Source organism: Neocloeon triangulifer, unplaced genomic scaffold, assembly GCF_031216515.1.
Source record: "Neocloeon triangulifer isolate White Clay Creek 2 clone unplaced genomic scaffold, ASM3121651v1 ptg000014l, whole genome shotgun sequence".
Taxonomy (NCBI): domain Eukaryota; kingdom Metazoa; phylum Arthropoda; class Insecta; order Ephemeroptera; family Baetidae; genus Neocloeon; species Neocloeon triangulifer.
This window is the reverse complement of record NW_026775556.1, coordinates 14,442,265-14,457,270: the sequence shown is the minus strand read 5'-3', so window position 1 is coordinate 14,457,270 and position 15,006 is coordinate 14,442,265. Positions and strand designations below refer to the sequence as shown.

Genomic DNA, 15,006 nt, shown 5'->3' with positions numbered 1-15,006 from the left:
AAATGAAATATTTTTTCAGATCTAAAAGGATAGTAAATATAGCTCATGCTAAGGAGTGAATTAGTGTGCGGCCGTTTGCAATTTACTAACTGTTAGCGCTTTTTTTATTAAAGAGTCAAATCCATATCCGGAGAGTTTAAATTATTTCATTTTCAGTTCATGAATTATTTGAAAATATTAAAAAGACCGTTATTGCATATTATGCAGGATCGTTTTTGTATTTTTTTTTGTTTTTAACGTACGTCTTATTAATTTCATAAAAATTTTTAATGAAACGTTTCAAATAAAAATTCATAGTAGCGACTCTGCCGAAGCAACATACAAACTCAACTCATTCAATATCTGCCAGCGGTTCTCCGCCTAGTCAACGCGGCGACTGGCAAATTCGTCCACACAGCGGATCGAGCCTGTGTGGCCTCATACTTTTTGTTACGTCCGGACGGTCCCTCTTGGACGCCGACGTACTCCTCTGTACGCTGAACACACTCTTAGTGCTCAGGGCGGACTCGGTACCCTCTCAGGGTGCTCTCTGGAGCTCAAACACGATCAAGTGGGAGGCAAGATTTAAGAAGATTATAGAATTATCCAAGAAAACCATCCGTGCTGCTATCTGTGCAGTTTTGAGAACAGCGTCGATGTGGGCGTGTCCCCACCACGGTAAAAATCAAAACATAGAAGAAGAGAGCTTGGAAGAGAGGTTGACTTGACAGATGTTGGAAAAGACGACGACGTGTAGGGAAGAGTGAAGTGTTACAAACATAAGAATAGATTGGGAGAAATTTTTAGAGATTTTTCAAATAAATGGATTATCTGAAAATATTTTCAATTAATTTTTCTTTGTCCGAACGAGATCCTTTGAATTAAAACAAACAATGCCCTAATCATCGGAATCTCAATTTTCAATGGGCTCCCTGGACGAGTTGTTCAGCGCCATTCACCACGGAAATGTCTCGCAAGTTGTCGAGCTCAGGAAAAAGGGTTTGCATCTGATTTGTTTAATTAATTAGTTTATTTTTATGAAATTTTTTATTGTAAATTAAGGGCTGAACATCAACCAGATCGGCAAGGCTGGATTTACTCCTTTGGGGGCGGCTGTCCAGAGTGGGCAAATCTCGGTGGTGAGGGCCCTGCTGACCCTGAAAAACGAGTCCTCGAGCCGATCGAGAAACATGGGCTACTATGTCTACCAGTTTGATGAAAACGAGAACAACCCGCAGTCGTCAAGCAGCCACCATCAGGCCGAGGAAGAGATGGTCCGGACGCCGGACGGAATGGAGAGTCTCGAGTGGGACAGGGAGCTGCCTGGGGAGGAGCAGGCCGAGGAGGCCGAAGAGGACTCGTATGCGTCTCTGTACAGGTGGTACGCCAGCATTCTGGAGCGCACGGGACATGTTTTGCCTCAGGAGCCCATTCTCGAGAATATCGACGTCAACGCGACCGATGTCTACTTCAGGACGGCCCTCCACTACGCCGCAGAACTTGGCAACGAGGACATCATCAAGGAACTCCTGAATGCAGGTTTGATGCTTTTCTTCAAAACTTATACAAATCCTAAACCTTTCTTAAAATTACTCCAGGTTGCAAAGCTGACGTTGGGGACAGCAACGAGGTGAAGCCTCTTTTATTGGCTTCAGCCAGAGGTCATACGGGGGCAGCAGCCCTTCTGCTGGCCAGAGGAGCACACCCTGAGGCGAAAGGACCTGACAAAAGCAGCGCCTTGCACGCCGCCTGCGCCCGAGGCTTCACAGAAGTTGCGGAAGTCCTGCTAGATGGTGGAGCGAGAATCGATGCCATGGATTCCTCTGACCGGACACCCTTGTACCTGGCAGTCTCCAGAGGACACGAAGACACTGTTCAAATGCTCATTCGGCGAGGAGCGAGAATTAATTTAGAAGAAATTCATGGTTGGTATATTTAAAAAAAAAAAAATCTTTTTCTTAAATCATTCTAACTTAACTTAAATCTACTTATAATTAGTAAATATTTTTTATAAATTGTGAATAATTGCTAAGCTAACTAAAATAAACTATGAAATCAAACTTTTAAAGTATAATTTTTTAACCAAAAATAGAGTTTCACCTGCTTGGTCTCAATTTATTTTAATTGTGATTTCAGGTTATAACGCCCTTTGTGAGGCTGTTTGGCAAAAGAAACCTCGATTGGTGTGTCTGTTGCTCGAGTCTGGTGCTAAAATAACTCATTCTCATCGGCTTCTGCATCATTGCGTTTTACTTCGACAACTTGAAATTGTGCAGCTGTTGCTCCAAGCAGGAGCTTTGGCCAATTTAAGGGACGACTCGGGAGACACACCTCTGTTGCTGGCTGTTAGAACAGGACAACTGGATATGGTCACACTACTTTTAGGAAATGGTAATTTAAAATTGGAAATTTTCAGCCATGCGAGAAAAAATATAATCTTTGAATTAAATTTAAATTTTACTGAAATTTGAATTCATACTGAAAAATTATGAGTCAATGATTCTGCTAAAAAAAACATTTTTTTTCCGTAAGATTTCTAATCTTTTCACTTATTTGTTTATCACAAAATTACAAGTAGTATGAAATGTATTTACTTTGTATTATTTACGCAGGTGCTATAGTGAATTGCTCGAACTCTGTCACTGGTCATTCTGTGCTGCACGAAGCTGTCAGCCACGACTTTCCAACATTTCTCCGGCTACTCGAGTGTCTCAGAGCTCATGGGGCCAGCCTGGACTCGGAAGCCCTGACGACAGGTGACTCTGCCCTTTGCAGAGCTTTGCTTCTGGGACGCGGTCGGGCGGCGGCGGCTCTGGTCCGTCGTGGCGCCAACACCAATCTCAGAGTGCCCATTGCAGGTGACACTATAGACTGGGCTTACCGGAAAACTAGACGGCCCAGTCTGATTCGGACTCTGGTGCTGGCCGGGTGGCACTCGAGAATTTTGCCTTCGACTATCAGAAACTGCCCTGACGAGGCGCTAGGAAACTGGCTGCAGACCGTCTCCACCAACCCCCTCTCATTGTGTGAAATTGCAAGACTGACCATCCGAAGGATCCTTGGCCGACGCATCTACGACACTGCCGACCAACTTTGCCTGCCGAAGATGCTCAAGAAGTACTTGAAGATGCAGGATATCTGTGATTCCGACCAGGAGGATGACTCTTGGTAGCATTTGGTTGTTAACCCTTGTAACATCCCTAGTCACTTGCGGGCAACTGTTTTTTTTTCAGTATCATTCATTTTTTTTTAATTCAATTAATTAATTTTAATTAATTAATTCAATTTCACCAAGAAAAAAGTCACATGTATCATCAAACAAAATAATTAACGCTGTGCTAATTAATAATTTGTTGTGAAAAATCAATTGATTAATTTCAATTATTAAATTACATGTATTTACTTCAAATTTCTATTGTAGAACATCTATTATCAAGTCATTCTAATAAGCACTTGAATCGTAAATCTCACAATTATATTCAATCATGTTAGCAAATCACTGCGTACAATTCAGCAAGGTTGTAATCAATTTAATGAAAAAGTTGATGTAATAGATCAACCCCTTTATAAGGAACTCTGTAAATCTTAAAGCAAATTCTACTAGCTTTTGGCTCTTTATAGTTTTGGACCAATATCTCTTTCTTCAAGTTGAAGAATTAAAAAGAAATATTTACAAAATTTCTGGAATAAGAAAAGTGCATTTTCAATCAACATCCCTTTGAATGAGTCTTTTTCCTAAAAAGCTTGACGCTTTGACAGGCTTTCAACTTTGGCAAACATTGGCGCTTTTTACTTGGATAAAACACTACCCTTTGTGTAAAAAGCTCTTGAGTATTATCTTGTCAACTTAATTGAGGAAAGACAAGTTTTAAGTGAATAACGCTTACAATGTTTTTTTATTAAGTAAAAAAAATAAAGCTCTGGGGAAACTTGCTAATTTGTATGTATTTTTTTTCACTAGCTTAAAAATTGAATCGTTAGTTAACGAAATTAATTATTTCCAGTGACTTAAAAGAAAAAAATTATTTTACATACATAAGGTTGCTTTTTGTGTGATATTATTCTAAAATGTTTTTTGGTATATTATAATCGAATGAAATTTGAAAGGTTGGATCTTTGGCAAGAAAAAAAAAACTAAATAATAATGACACGCTCAATACATACATGCCACTTTATATTTGGGAACAGATTGGGTTATTGAATATAGGACATTATCATATTGATGGACACGCTTTTAAAAGGGTCGCTTCCGATAAGTAAGCTGTCAGACGAGCGCCAACCAGCAATGGCTCTGGTTCACTTCGAGAGTCACTACATGCTCGAGTCGCATTGCAAAAGCATTGACTTCAACTCGCTGCATTTTGACTTCTGCAGCAGTCACGGAAATGTGTCCGATGATGACGACGACGACATGAGCGAGTTTCCAATCCCGGTTGACCTGTGGTGTGTCAAGCCGTGGTGGGAAATCACAATCAAGGTACTGCTGTTCCTTCCAGTTGTAATCGGCGGTGTCTTGGGAAACGCCGCCATCCTGAACGCGGTTCGCAAAAATCGGCTCTTGCGAATGGCGCCGCTCAACTTGTACATCGCCAATCTGGCAGCCTGCGACCTTTGCGCCCTGATCATTGGACCGTGGCTGCTGATGTGCATCGACTCGTTCCAGAACTTTGTGCTGGGGGCCTTTTTTTGCAAGACCGAAGGTTTTGTGCAAAGTATGTGTGCAGTTCATTTAAATTAGTTTTTTATTAATACAATGTAAAAAGGTTCTCTGCTATTGGGAGGAGTTTTCAGCCTAATTGCAATCAGCGCTGATAGGTTTGTGGCCATAGTTTTCCCTAAAAAGAAAAAGCTCAGCATGCCAATGGCTTGGTGCGTTGTTGCAACAACCTGGATTTTGGGAATTGCTATTTCTGTTCCTCTCATTATTTTCAGAGAGTATAAGGTAAAAAAAAATAAATAGAAACTGGAAGATAAAAAATTGAAATATTTTTAAGGAGAGACAATGGCTGGATTTTTTGGAAAAATACTGCAAGGAAAACTCGGATATATTGTCAGACTATTGGACCGTGATGATCGCTTTTTTGGTTTGGCTGCCCTTACTTGTGATGTTTATTTGCTACTCTGCAATTTTTTGTAAGGTAAATAAAACAAGTTTTTCTTACTAAATTGAAATTGAAAATATAAATTATAACAATAGCTGACACACTACGCAAGACAAGCTAGACGGAGCACCATAAACCCTTCGAGGGATTTCCGAACTCGCGTCACGAGAATGGTGCTGATTTTGGTGCTGGTTTTCACAATCTGCAGGGTTCCGTTCACCGCTCTGATTTATGTGAGGAACAGTTTGAAACACACCCAGGTAACTGAATTTTAAATTAATTAAATAATCCAATTAAAACTCTCCAAATGAAGATCGGTTTGGCCTTTCGCATACTATGGTGGGTTTCGCACTTCCTCATATACACCAACGCAGCCATCAACCCTCTCATCTACGGCATGACTAACGACGGTTTCCGCCGAGCAATTCGAGCGGCTTACTCTTGCAACTCCAAGGATGACCCCAATCCCCAGACCCAGCAACCCATCGCAACCCCACTTGAGAAACAAGCGTCGGTCAAGGTGCTCGAGCCGAGAGAGCCTTACCACATTGAACCCTGCTGGCGACCCAGTAACGAGAAGAAAACTTGCCACTGCGTCCAAAAAGAAAGTAATTCCTCCATTTTCACAGTGGGAGGCACCACACCACCAAATAGCGCAGAATTGTATTAAAAAAAACTATACTTATTTCATCAGCATAAATATTATAATTGGAAATTTATTGTACTTAGTTTGGAGGTGCAGAAGTGATATAAATGTGCTTTTCCATCGGTTTCGGCTCAAAAATGCTGTCTTTGATACCTTTGTTCAGCTCTTCGAGTGCCAGCTGCGCTTGAAGACGCAGAGTTTGGTCCTCACTTTGGGCAAGTTGTTTCATGGTGCGGTACACTTCCAGAGACGATGAACCAAGCGTGGAAACTGCCTGGGTGCCAAGACCTTGCAGAAGGAGAGCCAGCAACAAGGCAGCTGCTCTTCGAACATGGATGTCGGGATCCGAAGTAGAAAGACCTTGTGCGCACGTCAGGATCTGGAAATACAATCAAAATTAAAGTTTATAATTGGCTATTTATTTTAAATGAAGCGCACCTCTTGAATGTCTCCGCTTACTCGGAAGCCCAAAACTTTGCAAGCTTCACCCAAATTTGAAAGACTAGAAGCACGATGGACTGGATTCGGATCCTTGGCACCCACAAGATATGCATTCAGTAAAATCTGTCGTTGGCTGGCAGCTACTTCACCTACAAAAATTTAGAATGAAAAAATTTATTCATGTGACCTAATTTTAAATAGCTGTAAAAAAAACTTGAAAATAAATCCAAATAAAAAATTACCTAGGCCTTTGCAAACTTGTAGTAGAGATTCTCCTATTCTGTTCCTCAAACTGATGCTGAGCTCACTTTGGTTGTACTTCTCGGCCAGCTTCTGCAGCAAGGACAAATTTTCCAGAATCAGTGCGCCTATCATTCCAATTGCAGCAAGGTAAACATAAGAATCTTCATGCTCCATTCCTCTCAGACCCAACATAAAAAGTTCGTCAGTCTTAACTCTTGTCTTGGCATCCTTTTTCCGGATCAATTTGGTCAAACTCAAAAATCCATGACCTTTCACAGGAATTTCTTCGTCCTCGACTTCAGCTAAGGAATTCTCAAAGCTCAACTGAGCAGGACCTGCACTTGGATTCATAACCTCCTCTACTTTTTTCTTCTCTTTCAACATGTCCTTGAGTTTCTCTTCGACCAGCAAAGTGTCTCCACTGACCGCTCCAAATGTGGCAATGATCATGAAAATTTGCTCGATCATAGTTTGAGTTTCAGACGAACCGTGTTTAAAGTCTCTGAGTTTTTTCACAGCAGGTAGCAACACCTGACACTTTCGCAGATTTTCTTCACTCTGACTGATGATGGCCATCAAAAGCATCAATGCTAGTTCTAAAATTTCACTTTTTTCATTTTCCAGCAAATTCTTCAGTAGGTCGATGAACTGCTGACTTGGGTTCTTCATGAACTCATTCTGCACACTGGGCAGTCCTGCCAGAGCTCCGAGAAGGCTTCCCAAAAGGATCTTTTCCTCGAGATCTGTACAAGAAGAAAATCGTTTGAGGAAATTTGAAAACAGGGCCTGGGCAACGGAAGACTCTTCTGAAAGAGATTCAAGGCACTCTTCTGGCAAGGTGGCGATGGTTTGCCAAATTTCAGTCTCTTCGGCCTGCATGATTACCTGGGACAGAAGTTCCTTCGTCAAAGCTCTCATACTTGGTGTGCCGCCAGTTTTCCTTGTCGCCAAGTAAAAGGCACAGAAATTAGGGAAGTAATTTTTCAAACAGTCAGGACTGATTTTCGAATGGGATATCAACAGCAGCAAAGTTTGCACTGAAAATGTCAAATTCTTCTCCTGGTCAGCGTCTAGTACAAAACTCCCTTCCAAGTCACCAAAGTCTTGATTGAAAACCTGACAAATTTGAGTAAAAATTTCCTTCCGACAGAATTCCTCATTCTTCTGGTATAGCTGCTGAACCATCTCGGATGCTACCTTTTTGTACTCTTCTTGTCCTAGAAGGAAAAATAAAAAAATTAAGTATTAAATTATTTTTACAAAAATAAAATATGTAATTAAACACAAGGTTTTAATAAAATTAATTACTCAAAATGTGCTTGAAAATATTGTCTGAATAAAATATTTTGAATTCTCACCTGAGGCAAGAAGTTCCAGAACCTGAGGACAAAGATTTTTGTAATACTCCTCGTTTTTAGTAAAATCTGGCTGGAGGATGATCCTGGCTGTTTTACTGTACTTGTCAATGACACTCTGCTCGCTGTCTACGTCATGCAGCGCCCTGACTGTGGCAATCACGCCTCCAGGTGCCATGAGACATTTATTCAAATGACTGCTAGTTGTGATTAGACACCACTTTGGAGTCTTTGGATTTGGCTTGAGCAGCATAAGCAGGTGTCTTATCACTGTGGGCTGATGAATCGACCTGACGAATTTTCCAGTCAATACTTTGAACTTTCTATCCTCCTGGGACAGTTGAAAAAGTCCAGCCAGCACGTCCAAAAGGAGGTTCGACGACAAAATAGGATTCAAATCGGTCTTCTTGTCTTCCATCAAGAACAGTAAAACCTTTAAAAGATATCCGAGTTTGTCGGGGTTGTTCCTGGGAAAGGTAACTGGGGCGTTGCACCTTGACTCCAAAGGGACTCCAACGCCTGGCTGCAGAAAGGGTCCGATCCCGAGGGCGCTTAAAAACTGGGCAGCCGACTTAAGCAGGGTTTTCTGCTGAACGGACAGCAGCGTTTCCACATTGAGCTGGAGGAAAATACACAATATTAAACAAGAAAAGTCCCAACTTGTTTCCGAAGGGTTTTTTTCATCCTCTGGAATGGGGCCGAATTTTTCTATCAAAGGTGCCAAGCATTGGTGCAACTTTTCCCTTCCTAGAGCGACGATCGCCTCGGAAATGTTCATTTGCAGCGAAGAATCGACGCTCTTGAAGATTTTGTCCCTGTCCGGGGTTGTCACGAGGGCCGAAAGACCAGCAAAAAGGCGACTAAAGTCATCTGCCGGCGTTTGTTGTGCAGCCGTAGAAGCCATGCTGCTTTGTTTGTTTTGGTTTAGATTCTAAGGGGGCGTGGCACTTTTTTGGGGCGGATCGTCTGTCGTCTGTCTGCCCATCTGGAGGAAAAAGTTGTCTCCGGGTGAAAAGAGCTTTCGGCGAATCGGACGATTCGGACAAGCTTATGAAAGGCGATCCATGCCAGCTGCAAGCTTGTGCCATCCAAAAGTGTTTGCAAGGTGATTTTCTCTCGAATATCTTAAGATTCGTGAAGATTTTTCTTAGATTTTGGCGTAAATTTTTGTGAGGTCGTACCGGCAAGGGCGGAACACCCATTATGATCTCAGAAATTTTATTCTCCTTCTTCCCTTTTAATTTGTAACCGTATTGAAAATTCACAGTTGGAATGATTCATAAATTGGTATTTTAATTTCAATTGAATGTTATGGTGCTAAGTTTCGAATTTGTTTATATGAAAACAATGATAATTAATTATTTATATCTGATGACGTAATTATTTTTAATTATGCCATTATGAGCTATGATGTGGTAAACTGCAAACAAATTTTTAGTTTAAAAAAACATGGTTTTTTCTAGACGATCGCCTCATAATAAATAATTTAAATTTCAGCAAACAAGTATCAGGAAAAAGCTTGTCCTAAGGAATTTGAGGAGATGCGCAAATGCTGCCTCAAGTGGCTTGACTTGTCTGGATGCTGCAAAGGTTTCAAGAGCACTGTTGGTGAAGAGGAAGAACACGAGAAGCAGAAGCAATGAAAGACCCAACCAAGAGACCCTACTACCTGGAGCAAAAACTCAAGAAGCAAACTTGGGTGCAAAGAAATCCCCGCACTTTCATTTACACGTTCACCACTGTGTCATTGCTCACCTTCTTCAGCAGACCTATTTACGATGCATTTTTCCGTAAATATGCAGAAGACGCAAAGCCGCTGACGTTGAAGGAAGCCAAAGAAATGTGGCGTGTTTAACTCAAACAGGTATGAATTTGTTTAGTTAATTTACTGATATTAGAGCAAATTTGACGTTTTTTTATCCATAACTAATTATAAATTTCCTCAATAAAAATATATTTTTACTTTCAGGTCAAAAGAAAATAAAAAATGGAATCCGTCTCGAAAGCACGCGCCCGTCTTCGCTCGATCCCTAAGTTTCTGGCCGAGTGTTCCGGCGAAGGTGCCGCCTACGCCCGGTGCGTGCTCGAGCACAAGGACAACCTGCAGAAGGGAGACTGCACCAAGGAGTTTGAGCGGCTGGCGAAGTGCGTCCGGGCCAAGGCTCGGCCCTGAAAAATGTTCGAGTCGATTCGCAGCGCCTTCAAAGGGGTCGAGCAACACCTTTTGAGGGCGCTGGTCCTCCGCCTGGCATTGGTGGCCGCCTCTGGCCTCTTGGACCACCACCTTCCCGTCAAGTACACTGACGTTGACTACCTGGTGTTCAGCGATGCGGCCGCCCACGTGGCCGCTGGCCGCTCGCCCTACCAACGCCACACTTACAGGTACCCTCCAATCCTGGCCTGGCTGCTCGTGCCCAACCTGTGGCTGCACCCGGCCTTCGGCAAAGTCCTCTTCTCGCTTGCAGACGTGGCCGTCGGCCTCCTTATCCACCGCCTTCTACTGGCCGGTGGCATCGAGGCGGCCACGGCGGCCACTTTTGCTCAAGCCTGGTGGCTCAACCCGATTCCCATCGTCATCTGCACTCGAGGCAGTGCCGACGCCCTGACGGCCTGTTTGGTCCTGGCCGCCTTGCTGGCCGCCCAGAAGGCCCGACCTGGGCTCACTGGCCTCCTCATGGGCACGGCCGTCCACCTTCGACTTTATCCAGTCGTCCTGGGTTTCAACTTTCTGGCCGCTTGTTCGACCAACTCGGCCAGGTTCCGGCTCTGTTTGGCCGGAGCCGTGTCCTTCGGCCTGCTGACCTGGTTCAGTTGGTTGTTCTACGGCCACGAGTTCCTCGAGCACAGCTACCTGTACCACTTGGACAGAAGAGACGCTCGGCATAACTTTTCACCCCTTTTCTACCCCCTGTACCTGATGGGGGCCAAGGCTGCCTGGCTGGGCACCCTGAGTCTGGTGCTGCAGGCGGCCCTGGTGATCACCGTGGCCATGGCCTTCGCCAAGAGGAAGGCTGACCTGCCGTTCGCCTCCTTCTGCGCCTGCGCCATTTTCGTGGCCTACAACAAGGTGGTCACTGCCCAGTACTTCATCTGGTTCCTGTCGCTGCTGCCGGCGTGTGCCGCCAGACTCAGGGTGTCGGCCACCAGGGCCCTGGTGCTCACTGGCATCTGGCTGGTCACGCAGGTCACGTGGTTGCTGCCGGCCTACCTGCTTGAGTTCCAGGGACTTAACACCTTCCTGCTCATCTGGCTGTACTCGCTGGCCTTCTTCATCGTCAACGTGTTTGTGTTGGCCGAGCTGGCCGCCTGCTACCAGCCGGCGCCGCCACCCCACCACACCACGCGGCCAAAGCCGAGGACAGTGCGAAGGTGAACCAAACCAAATGACCCTAGTCGAGTGACAGAACAGATAATTGCAATAGTGCCTCCCTATAAGGAGGATAGATACGAAGTGAGGTCAAAAGACCGTAAGTAAATTTAACCTTCGTTAATTTGACTCAGTCTGACCTTTGGTTGTTGGTATACATGTAATTTTGGTATAAATAAAATAAAGGCAGTGATTGTTCTATAGCAGTGTGGTTTAAGTTGTTGAACATGCGTAAAGAAAATAATCTGGAATTAAAAGATAAAATAAAAATGCTTGGGTTGAAAAAGTACAGAAGAAAATCAATTTTTTTTTATTGAAACTGTTGCTTTGTGCTTTCCCTTCACCTTCCATTCATTTTTTCCAAAGCGATGATGAAAATTTAAACTGGGGTCAACCTCGTTTAAACAATAAAAGGCAAAACTTTTCAACAAGATGGAGCCTTTGATTTTTATTTGTTATTGTTTTCTGATCTTGATTAAAATTATTTAAATAAACTACTTATTTTGATGTAAATCGGTATGATTGTTAAGTCGATTTTACTCATGGTTTTCAAAAATAAGATTTATATATATTTTTATACACCTTTTTCTTCTTTCCAATTTCCTCCCTCTTTATTGAGGCCTCACAGTAATAAAGTTGAATTTGTTTCCATCCCTTGCCTTGTACCTCTTGGCCCCGTGGGCGATCCGCCTGGTGATAAATCGAAAATGCAGCCACAGCAACAGCACTGCCAGTGCGGTTGCATACGCATCACGCTTGGGAGAAGCTGACAGCAGTGCCCCAAGACATTTCTCTCTTCCCTTTATTAAAACGCTGCGCATCATCTCGAGACCGTTTTTATTTACTTCAAGAAATTGATTTTTTCAGCGTCATGAAACCAATTTGGTTTGAAAAAATAAATAATTGCGTATGCTAAGTGATAAGATGTCTCACCATAAAATTCCAATGATGCGTAAATCTTACGTCAGTTGATAAGCCACTGTGGCCAAAATCAATAAGTCACCGATTTTTATTTAATCGTCGTTTGTCAGGCGTTGATAAGCCGTCAAGGAAAAAAAGGTTTAGTCTCTTCAAAGAGAGGCAAAATATTAACCGCGCGGAAAGCTAATTTAGTCTCGTCTGCAATTTGTTGTCACGGCAGAGGCGCAATCTATATGAAAAGTCGCTATGGCACGGTTCGCAAGGACGCTGACAAAGAGTCCGTTTTGGCTTTGGGCAAATTGGCGGCCATCCATCTCTCGGCAACTCATTGGCTCCTTTTATCAAAGGCCGAAACACCTCTATAGCGTAGAGAACGGACACGAGCTTAATTGTGGCAGCGAAAAAAAATTCGACCGCGCGTCGGCGTGAAATTGTATATTATTATGTTGAGCAAAAACGGTGTCTGTCTTATCTCTCTCGTTGCTTGAGATGTGAACGAGTTTCGCAAACACGCTGGATGCCGTGCAAAAAGTGCAGAAAGGAAGTACCACGTTTAGTCCTCAAGTACGCAGCGCTACTTATATTCGGGTATTATATATGCAAGTAAAGCCTTTGGTTCTATTCACACAAAAGTTTAAAGATTTCTGCAAAGAAAATAAATTTTAATTTTTGAAATCAATTACTTACAATTTTTTGTACTTACTTAAACTTTGAAAGAACAATTAATTTGTTTTAATAGAAATCTTTGGTATAATTTCATTTTAATTAAATTATTTTTTAATATAAAATGTTTCGCTGTACCAACAGTACCACTTAAATTGACGGAAGAAGTCTATAATTAATATTTGCGATTTAAAACCGCAACTTGAAGTAACTATTCTAACCGCTATATATGGCAAATAATCATTGTCACGTTTTATAATAAAACTATACACAAACCTCAAAACTAAAAGACGAACTTCCGTTGCGGTCGCGGGCGTGATTTTGAAAGGCAATTATTTTCGCTTCTCATGTCAGCGGCTTTCTCGCTTATTAACCCTCCATAAACATAGTATAATTGCATCTTTGAGACAATAAAAAAATCTTGCCATCTGTCTTGCTTTGCCTCTTTGCTAATACAAGGGGACGTACTTTCATCTCCCTTAAACAGTCTAATTATGCACCCTTGTCAGGTAAGCGGACTGGAAACGTGCATTTGAGCTTTTTACTCACCCCAGCACGCGTGCATGCGGCGCCCCCACAAAAGCAGCCACCCTCTTGCGTGTGCTTAGTTGTGTGTCTTTTATCGCCCACGCAGTGGCACCCTTTATGAATAATGCATGGTGAATAGATAGGAAAGGGGACGGATTTGTGTTTTCCTTGGAAAAAGTAGCTATGAGCTTTGTGGCGTCACAATATTATCTCGCTATGAGTGCAAAGAACACCTGCCGTTGACCATATTGACAAAGGTCAATGCAAAATAAATTGCTCATTTAAATTCTTGGTAGAATAAGTTATTTTAAAATTATCGTTTAACTGTAGAAGGTTGTTTAAGATTAAATAATTTTTTGGACTTCTATGAAATCTGATCGCAACAAATTCGCCCTTCGTCCTTCCAGGAAAAAATAAGATTTTTTTCTAAAAGAAAATGTAATTGACAAATCAATTACCTAATTATTATTAAAAAAATAGACATCATGTATTTTTGTTTATTGATTTTTATCCCCTTTTTTGCATTCATTCATTGATTTGAAAGTATTTTGGAATTTAAATATTCTAGTTAAACTTTTTTCTTTGCAAACCTTCCCTCTTTTTTTAAACTAAAAGGTGGAGTTATTTTAATAATAATTACAAGGCCTGGAAATTCACCTTTTCCAATTTAATTTATCAAAGGCGATAACAGACGTGGAGAGATAGGGCGCGGGTAGGCAGGCTCGGCTCTCCTCAACTTTGCGGGTTGCACGGCGCTCGCGCGTGCGCCTCTAACTCGATGTACCACAATCCTCCCTCTCGCAGCGTTTTGCTTTGCTTTTCTGCCTGCATTTCGGCATCCATCCGCGCACAGCTCGTCAGTGTCGTGCAGCAAGCGCAGCGCTCCGAGCGCGCATTTGGCCGTGCGGTCCGCCGAGCGTGTGCTCCCTCATCAACCGAAGAGGAATCAATTAATTCTGACACCTGAGCGGCGCCGCGCAGCCATGTGACCTGCCGCGTGCCACCTACCTGGAGAGCCATGCCTGGTCTGGTCTTCTTCAGGCGCCGATGGAGCGTCGGCAGCGACGACCTCGTCGTGCCCGGGATCTTCCTCTTCCTGCTGCACACCATCTGGTAAGTGCAATAATTCCAAAACTTCTTCAGTCTCCACTTCAATTGCATGCCGAAGGATTCGTCCTGTTGAAATGATAGCGAAATGAATGCGGCGAAAATCGATGGAATTCTTTGAAAATTCCAGGCATAGCTTATTTCAAAACTTTTAATTTGCTACATACTGCAGAGAATATTATTAACAGCGGAACGGTTGATATTTTGTTTTTAAAAGATATTCATTTAATTATAAAAACAAATCAATTTGCCACAAAAAGTTCTCGCGTTAATTTTAAATTTTGATAGAACTGGAAAAACTAAAAAAATCAATGATATTAAAATGCACTACGGAGTAATATTTAACAAGCTGCAATATTATATGTATCGACAGACCGAAAAGGTCTTATGTAACATTTTGCGCAGAAAAACAGTGTAAATTAAACAGTGCTCAAAAATCTACATATTATAGTGATATAACATAACAAAATCAGAAAATCTGATATAAATTAAAAACCAGGAGGGATTAAAATTATTTTTGCACTCAAATTTGTACTCTTTCACTTTATTTATGCAGGCTGATTCGGAATTACCTAAAATAGAATTAAATTTCAATATATATTGCATCTATTTTAAGATTTTTATAACTAAATAAATAGCTTAAACTTTTCATCT

The 15,006-nt window shown here is 42.2% G+C and overlaps 5 protein-coding genes across 6 annotated transcripts in view; 4 read left to right on the top strand and 1 right to left on the bottom strand.

Moving 5' to 3' along the window:
• The first annotated feature begins 405 nt into the window (after positions 1 to 405).
• LOC132199648 (ankyrin repeat and KH domain-containing protein 1-like) lies at positions 406 to 3,785 on the top strand. The gene is made up of 5 exons (XM_059624537.1): positions 406 to 978; positions 1,042 to 1,518; positions 1,578 to 1,904; positions 2,116 to 2,370; positions 2,592 to 3,785. Exons 1-5 carry the CDS (start codon positions 903 to 905, stop codon positions 3,149 to 3,151), a joined length of 1,695 nt encoding a protein of 564 aa, XP_059480520.1. The 5' UTR covers positions 406 to 902; the 3' UTR covers positions 3,152 to 3,785.
• Positions 3,786 to 4,284: 499 nt separating this feature from the next.
• Positions 4,285 to 6,340, top strand: LOC132199607 (QRFP-like peptide receptor). The gene is made up of 5 exons (XM_059624456.1): positions 4,285 to 4,691; positions 4,743 to 4,921; positions 4,974 to 5,117; positions 5,177 to 5,341; positions 5,395 to 6,340. The coding sequence occupies exons 1-5, from the start codon at positions 4,295 to 4,297 to the stop codon at positions 5,749 to 5,751; spliced, it is 1,242 nt and encodes a 413-aa protein (XP_059480439.1). The 5' UTR covers positions 4,285 to 4,294; the 3' UTR covers positions 5,752 to 6,340.
• On the bottom strand, positions 5,756 to 8,683 carry LOC132199606 (transport and Golgi organization protein 6 homolog). The gene is made up of 4 exons (XM_059624455.1): positions 7,770 to 8,683; positions 6,411 to 7,628; positions 6,166 to 6,317; positions 5,756 to 6,106 (listed from the first exon to the last, which is right to left on the bottom strand). Exons 1-4 carry the CDS (start codon positions 8,668 to 8,670, stop codon positions 5,807 to 5,809), a joined length of 2,571 nt encoding a protein of 856 aa, XP_059480438.1. The 5' UTR covers positions 8,671 to 8,683; the 3' UTR covers positions 5,756 to 5,806.
• A 1,119-nt stretch (positions 8,684 to 9,802) lies between these two features.
• LOC132199308 (GPI mannosyltransferase 1) lies at positions 9,803 to 11,338 on the top strand. Its single transcript, XM_059623919.1, has one exon. It carries the CDS (start codon positions 9,943 to 9,945, stop codon positions 11,137 to 11,139), a length of 1,197 nt encoding a protein of 398 aa, XP_059479902.1. The 5' UTR covers positions 9,803 to 9,942; the 3' UTR covers positions 11,140 to 11,338.
• An 894-nt stretch (positions 11,339 to 12,232) lies between these two features.
• LOC132199305 (diacylglycerol lipase-alpha) overlaps positions 12,233 to 15,006 on the top strand; it is a 38,513-nt gene continuing 35,739 nt past the window's right edge. The window contains exon 1 of one of the 2 annotated variants that reach the window (XM_059623914.1): positions 12,233 to 14,358. In XM_059623914.1, the coding sequence (XP_059479897.1) occupies positions 14,264 to 14,358 (95 nt within the window). In that variant the 5' untranslated portion in view covers positions 12,233 to 14,263. The remainder of the gene's footprint in view (positions 14,359 to 15,006) is intronic. The other variant, XM_059623916.1, reaches the window with a different exon arrangement.

What these genes read in the sequence shown, in the direction of transcription:
- LOC132199648 (XM_059624537.1), top strand. Translation starts at nt 903, where the DNA reads ATGGGCTCCCTGGACGAGTTGTTCAGCGCCATTCACCACGGAAATGTC. An exon ending in TGTCGAGCTCAGGAAAAAGG is followed by an intron (nt 979 to 1,041) that starts GTTTGCATCTGA and finishes TTGTAAATTAAG; the next exon opens with GGCTGAACATCAACCAGATC. An exon ending in CAAGGAACTCCTGAATGCAG is followed by an intron (nt 1,519 to 1,577) that starts GTTTGATGCTTT and finishes AAATTACTCCAG; the next exon opens with GTTGCAAAGCTGACGTTGGG.
- LOC132199607 (XM_059624456.1), top strand. Translation starts at nt 4,295, where the DNA reads ATGCTCGAGTCGCATTGCAAAAGCATTGACTTCAACTCGCTGCATTTT. An exon ending in TTATTTTCAGAGAGTATAAG is followed by an intron (nt 4,922 to 4,973) that starts GTAAAAAAAAAT and finishes AATATTTTTAAG; the next exon opens with GAGAGACAATGGCTGGATTT. An exon ending in ACTCTGCAATTTTTTGTAAG is followed by an intron (nt 5,118 to 5,176) that starts GTAAATAAAACA and finishes TTATAACAATAG; the next exon opens with CTGACACACTACGCAAGACA.
- LOC132199606 (XM_059624455.1), bottom strand. Translation starts at nt 8,670, where the DNA reads ATGGCTTCTACGGCTGCACAACAAACGCCGGCAGATGACTTTAGTCGC. An exon ending in TCTGGAACTTCTTGCCTCAG is followed by an intron (nt 7,629 to 7,769) that starts GTGAGAATTCAA and finishes TTTTCCTTCTAG; the next exon opens with GACAAGAAGAGTACAAAAAG. An exon ending in TAAGCGGAGACATTCAAGAG is followed by an intron (nt 6,107 to 6,165) that starts GTGCGCTTCATT and finishes TTGTATTTCCAG; the next exon opens with ATCCTGACGTGCGCACAAGG.
- LOC132199308 (XM_059623919.1), top strand. Translation starts at nt 9,943, where the DNA reads ATGTTCGAGTCGATTCGCAGCGCCTTCAAAGGGGTCGAGCAACACCTT.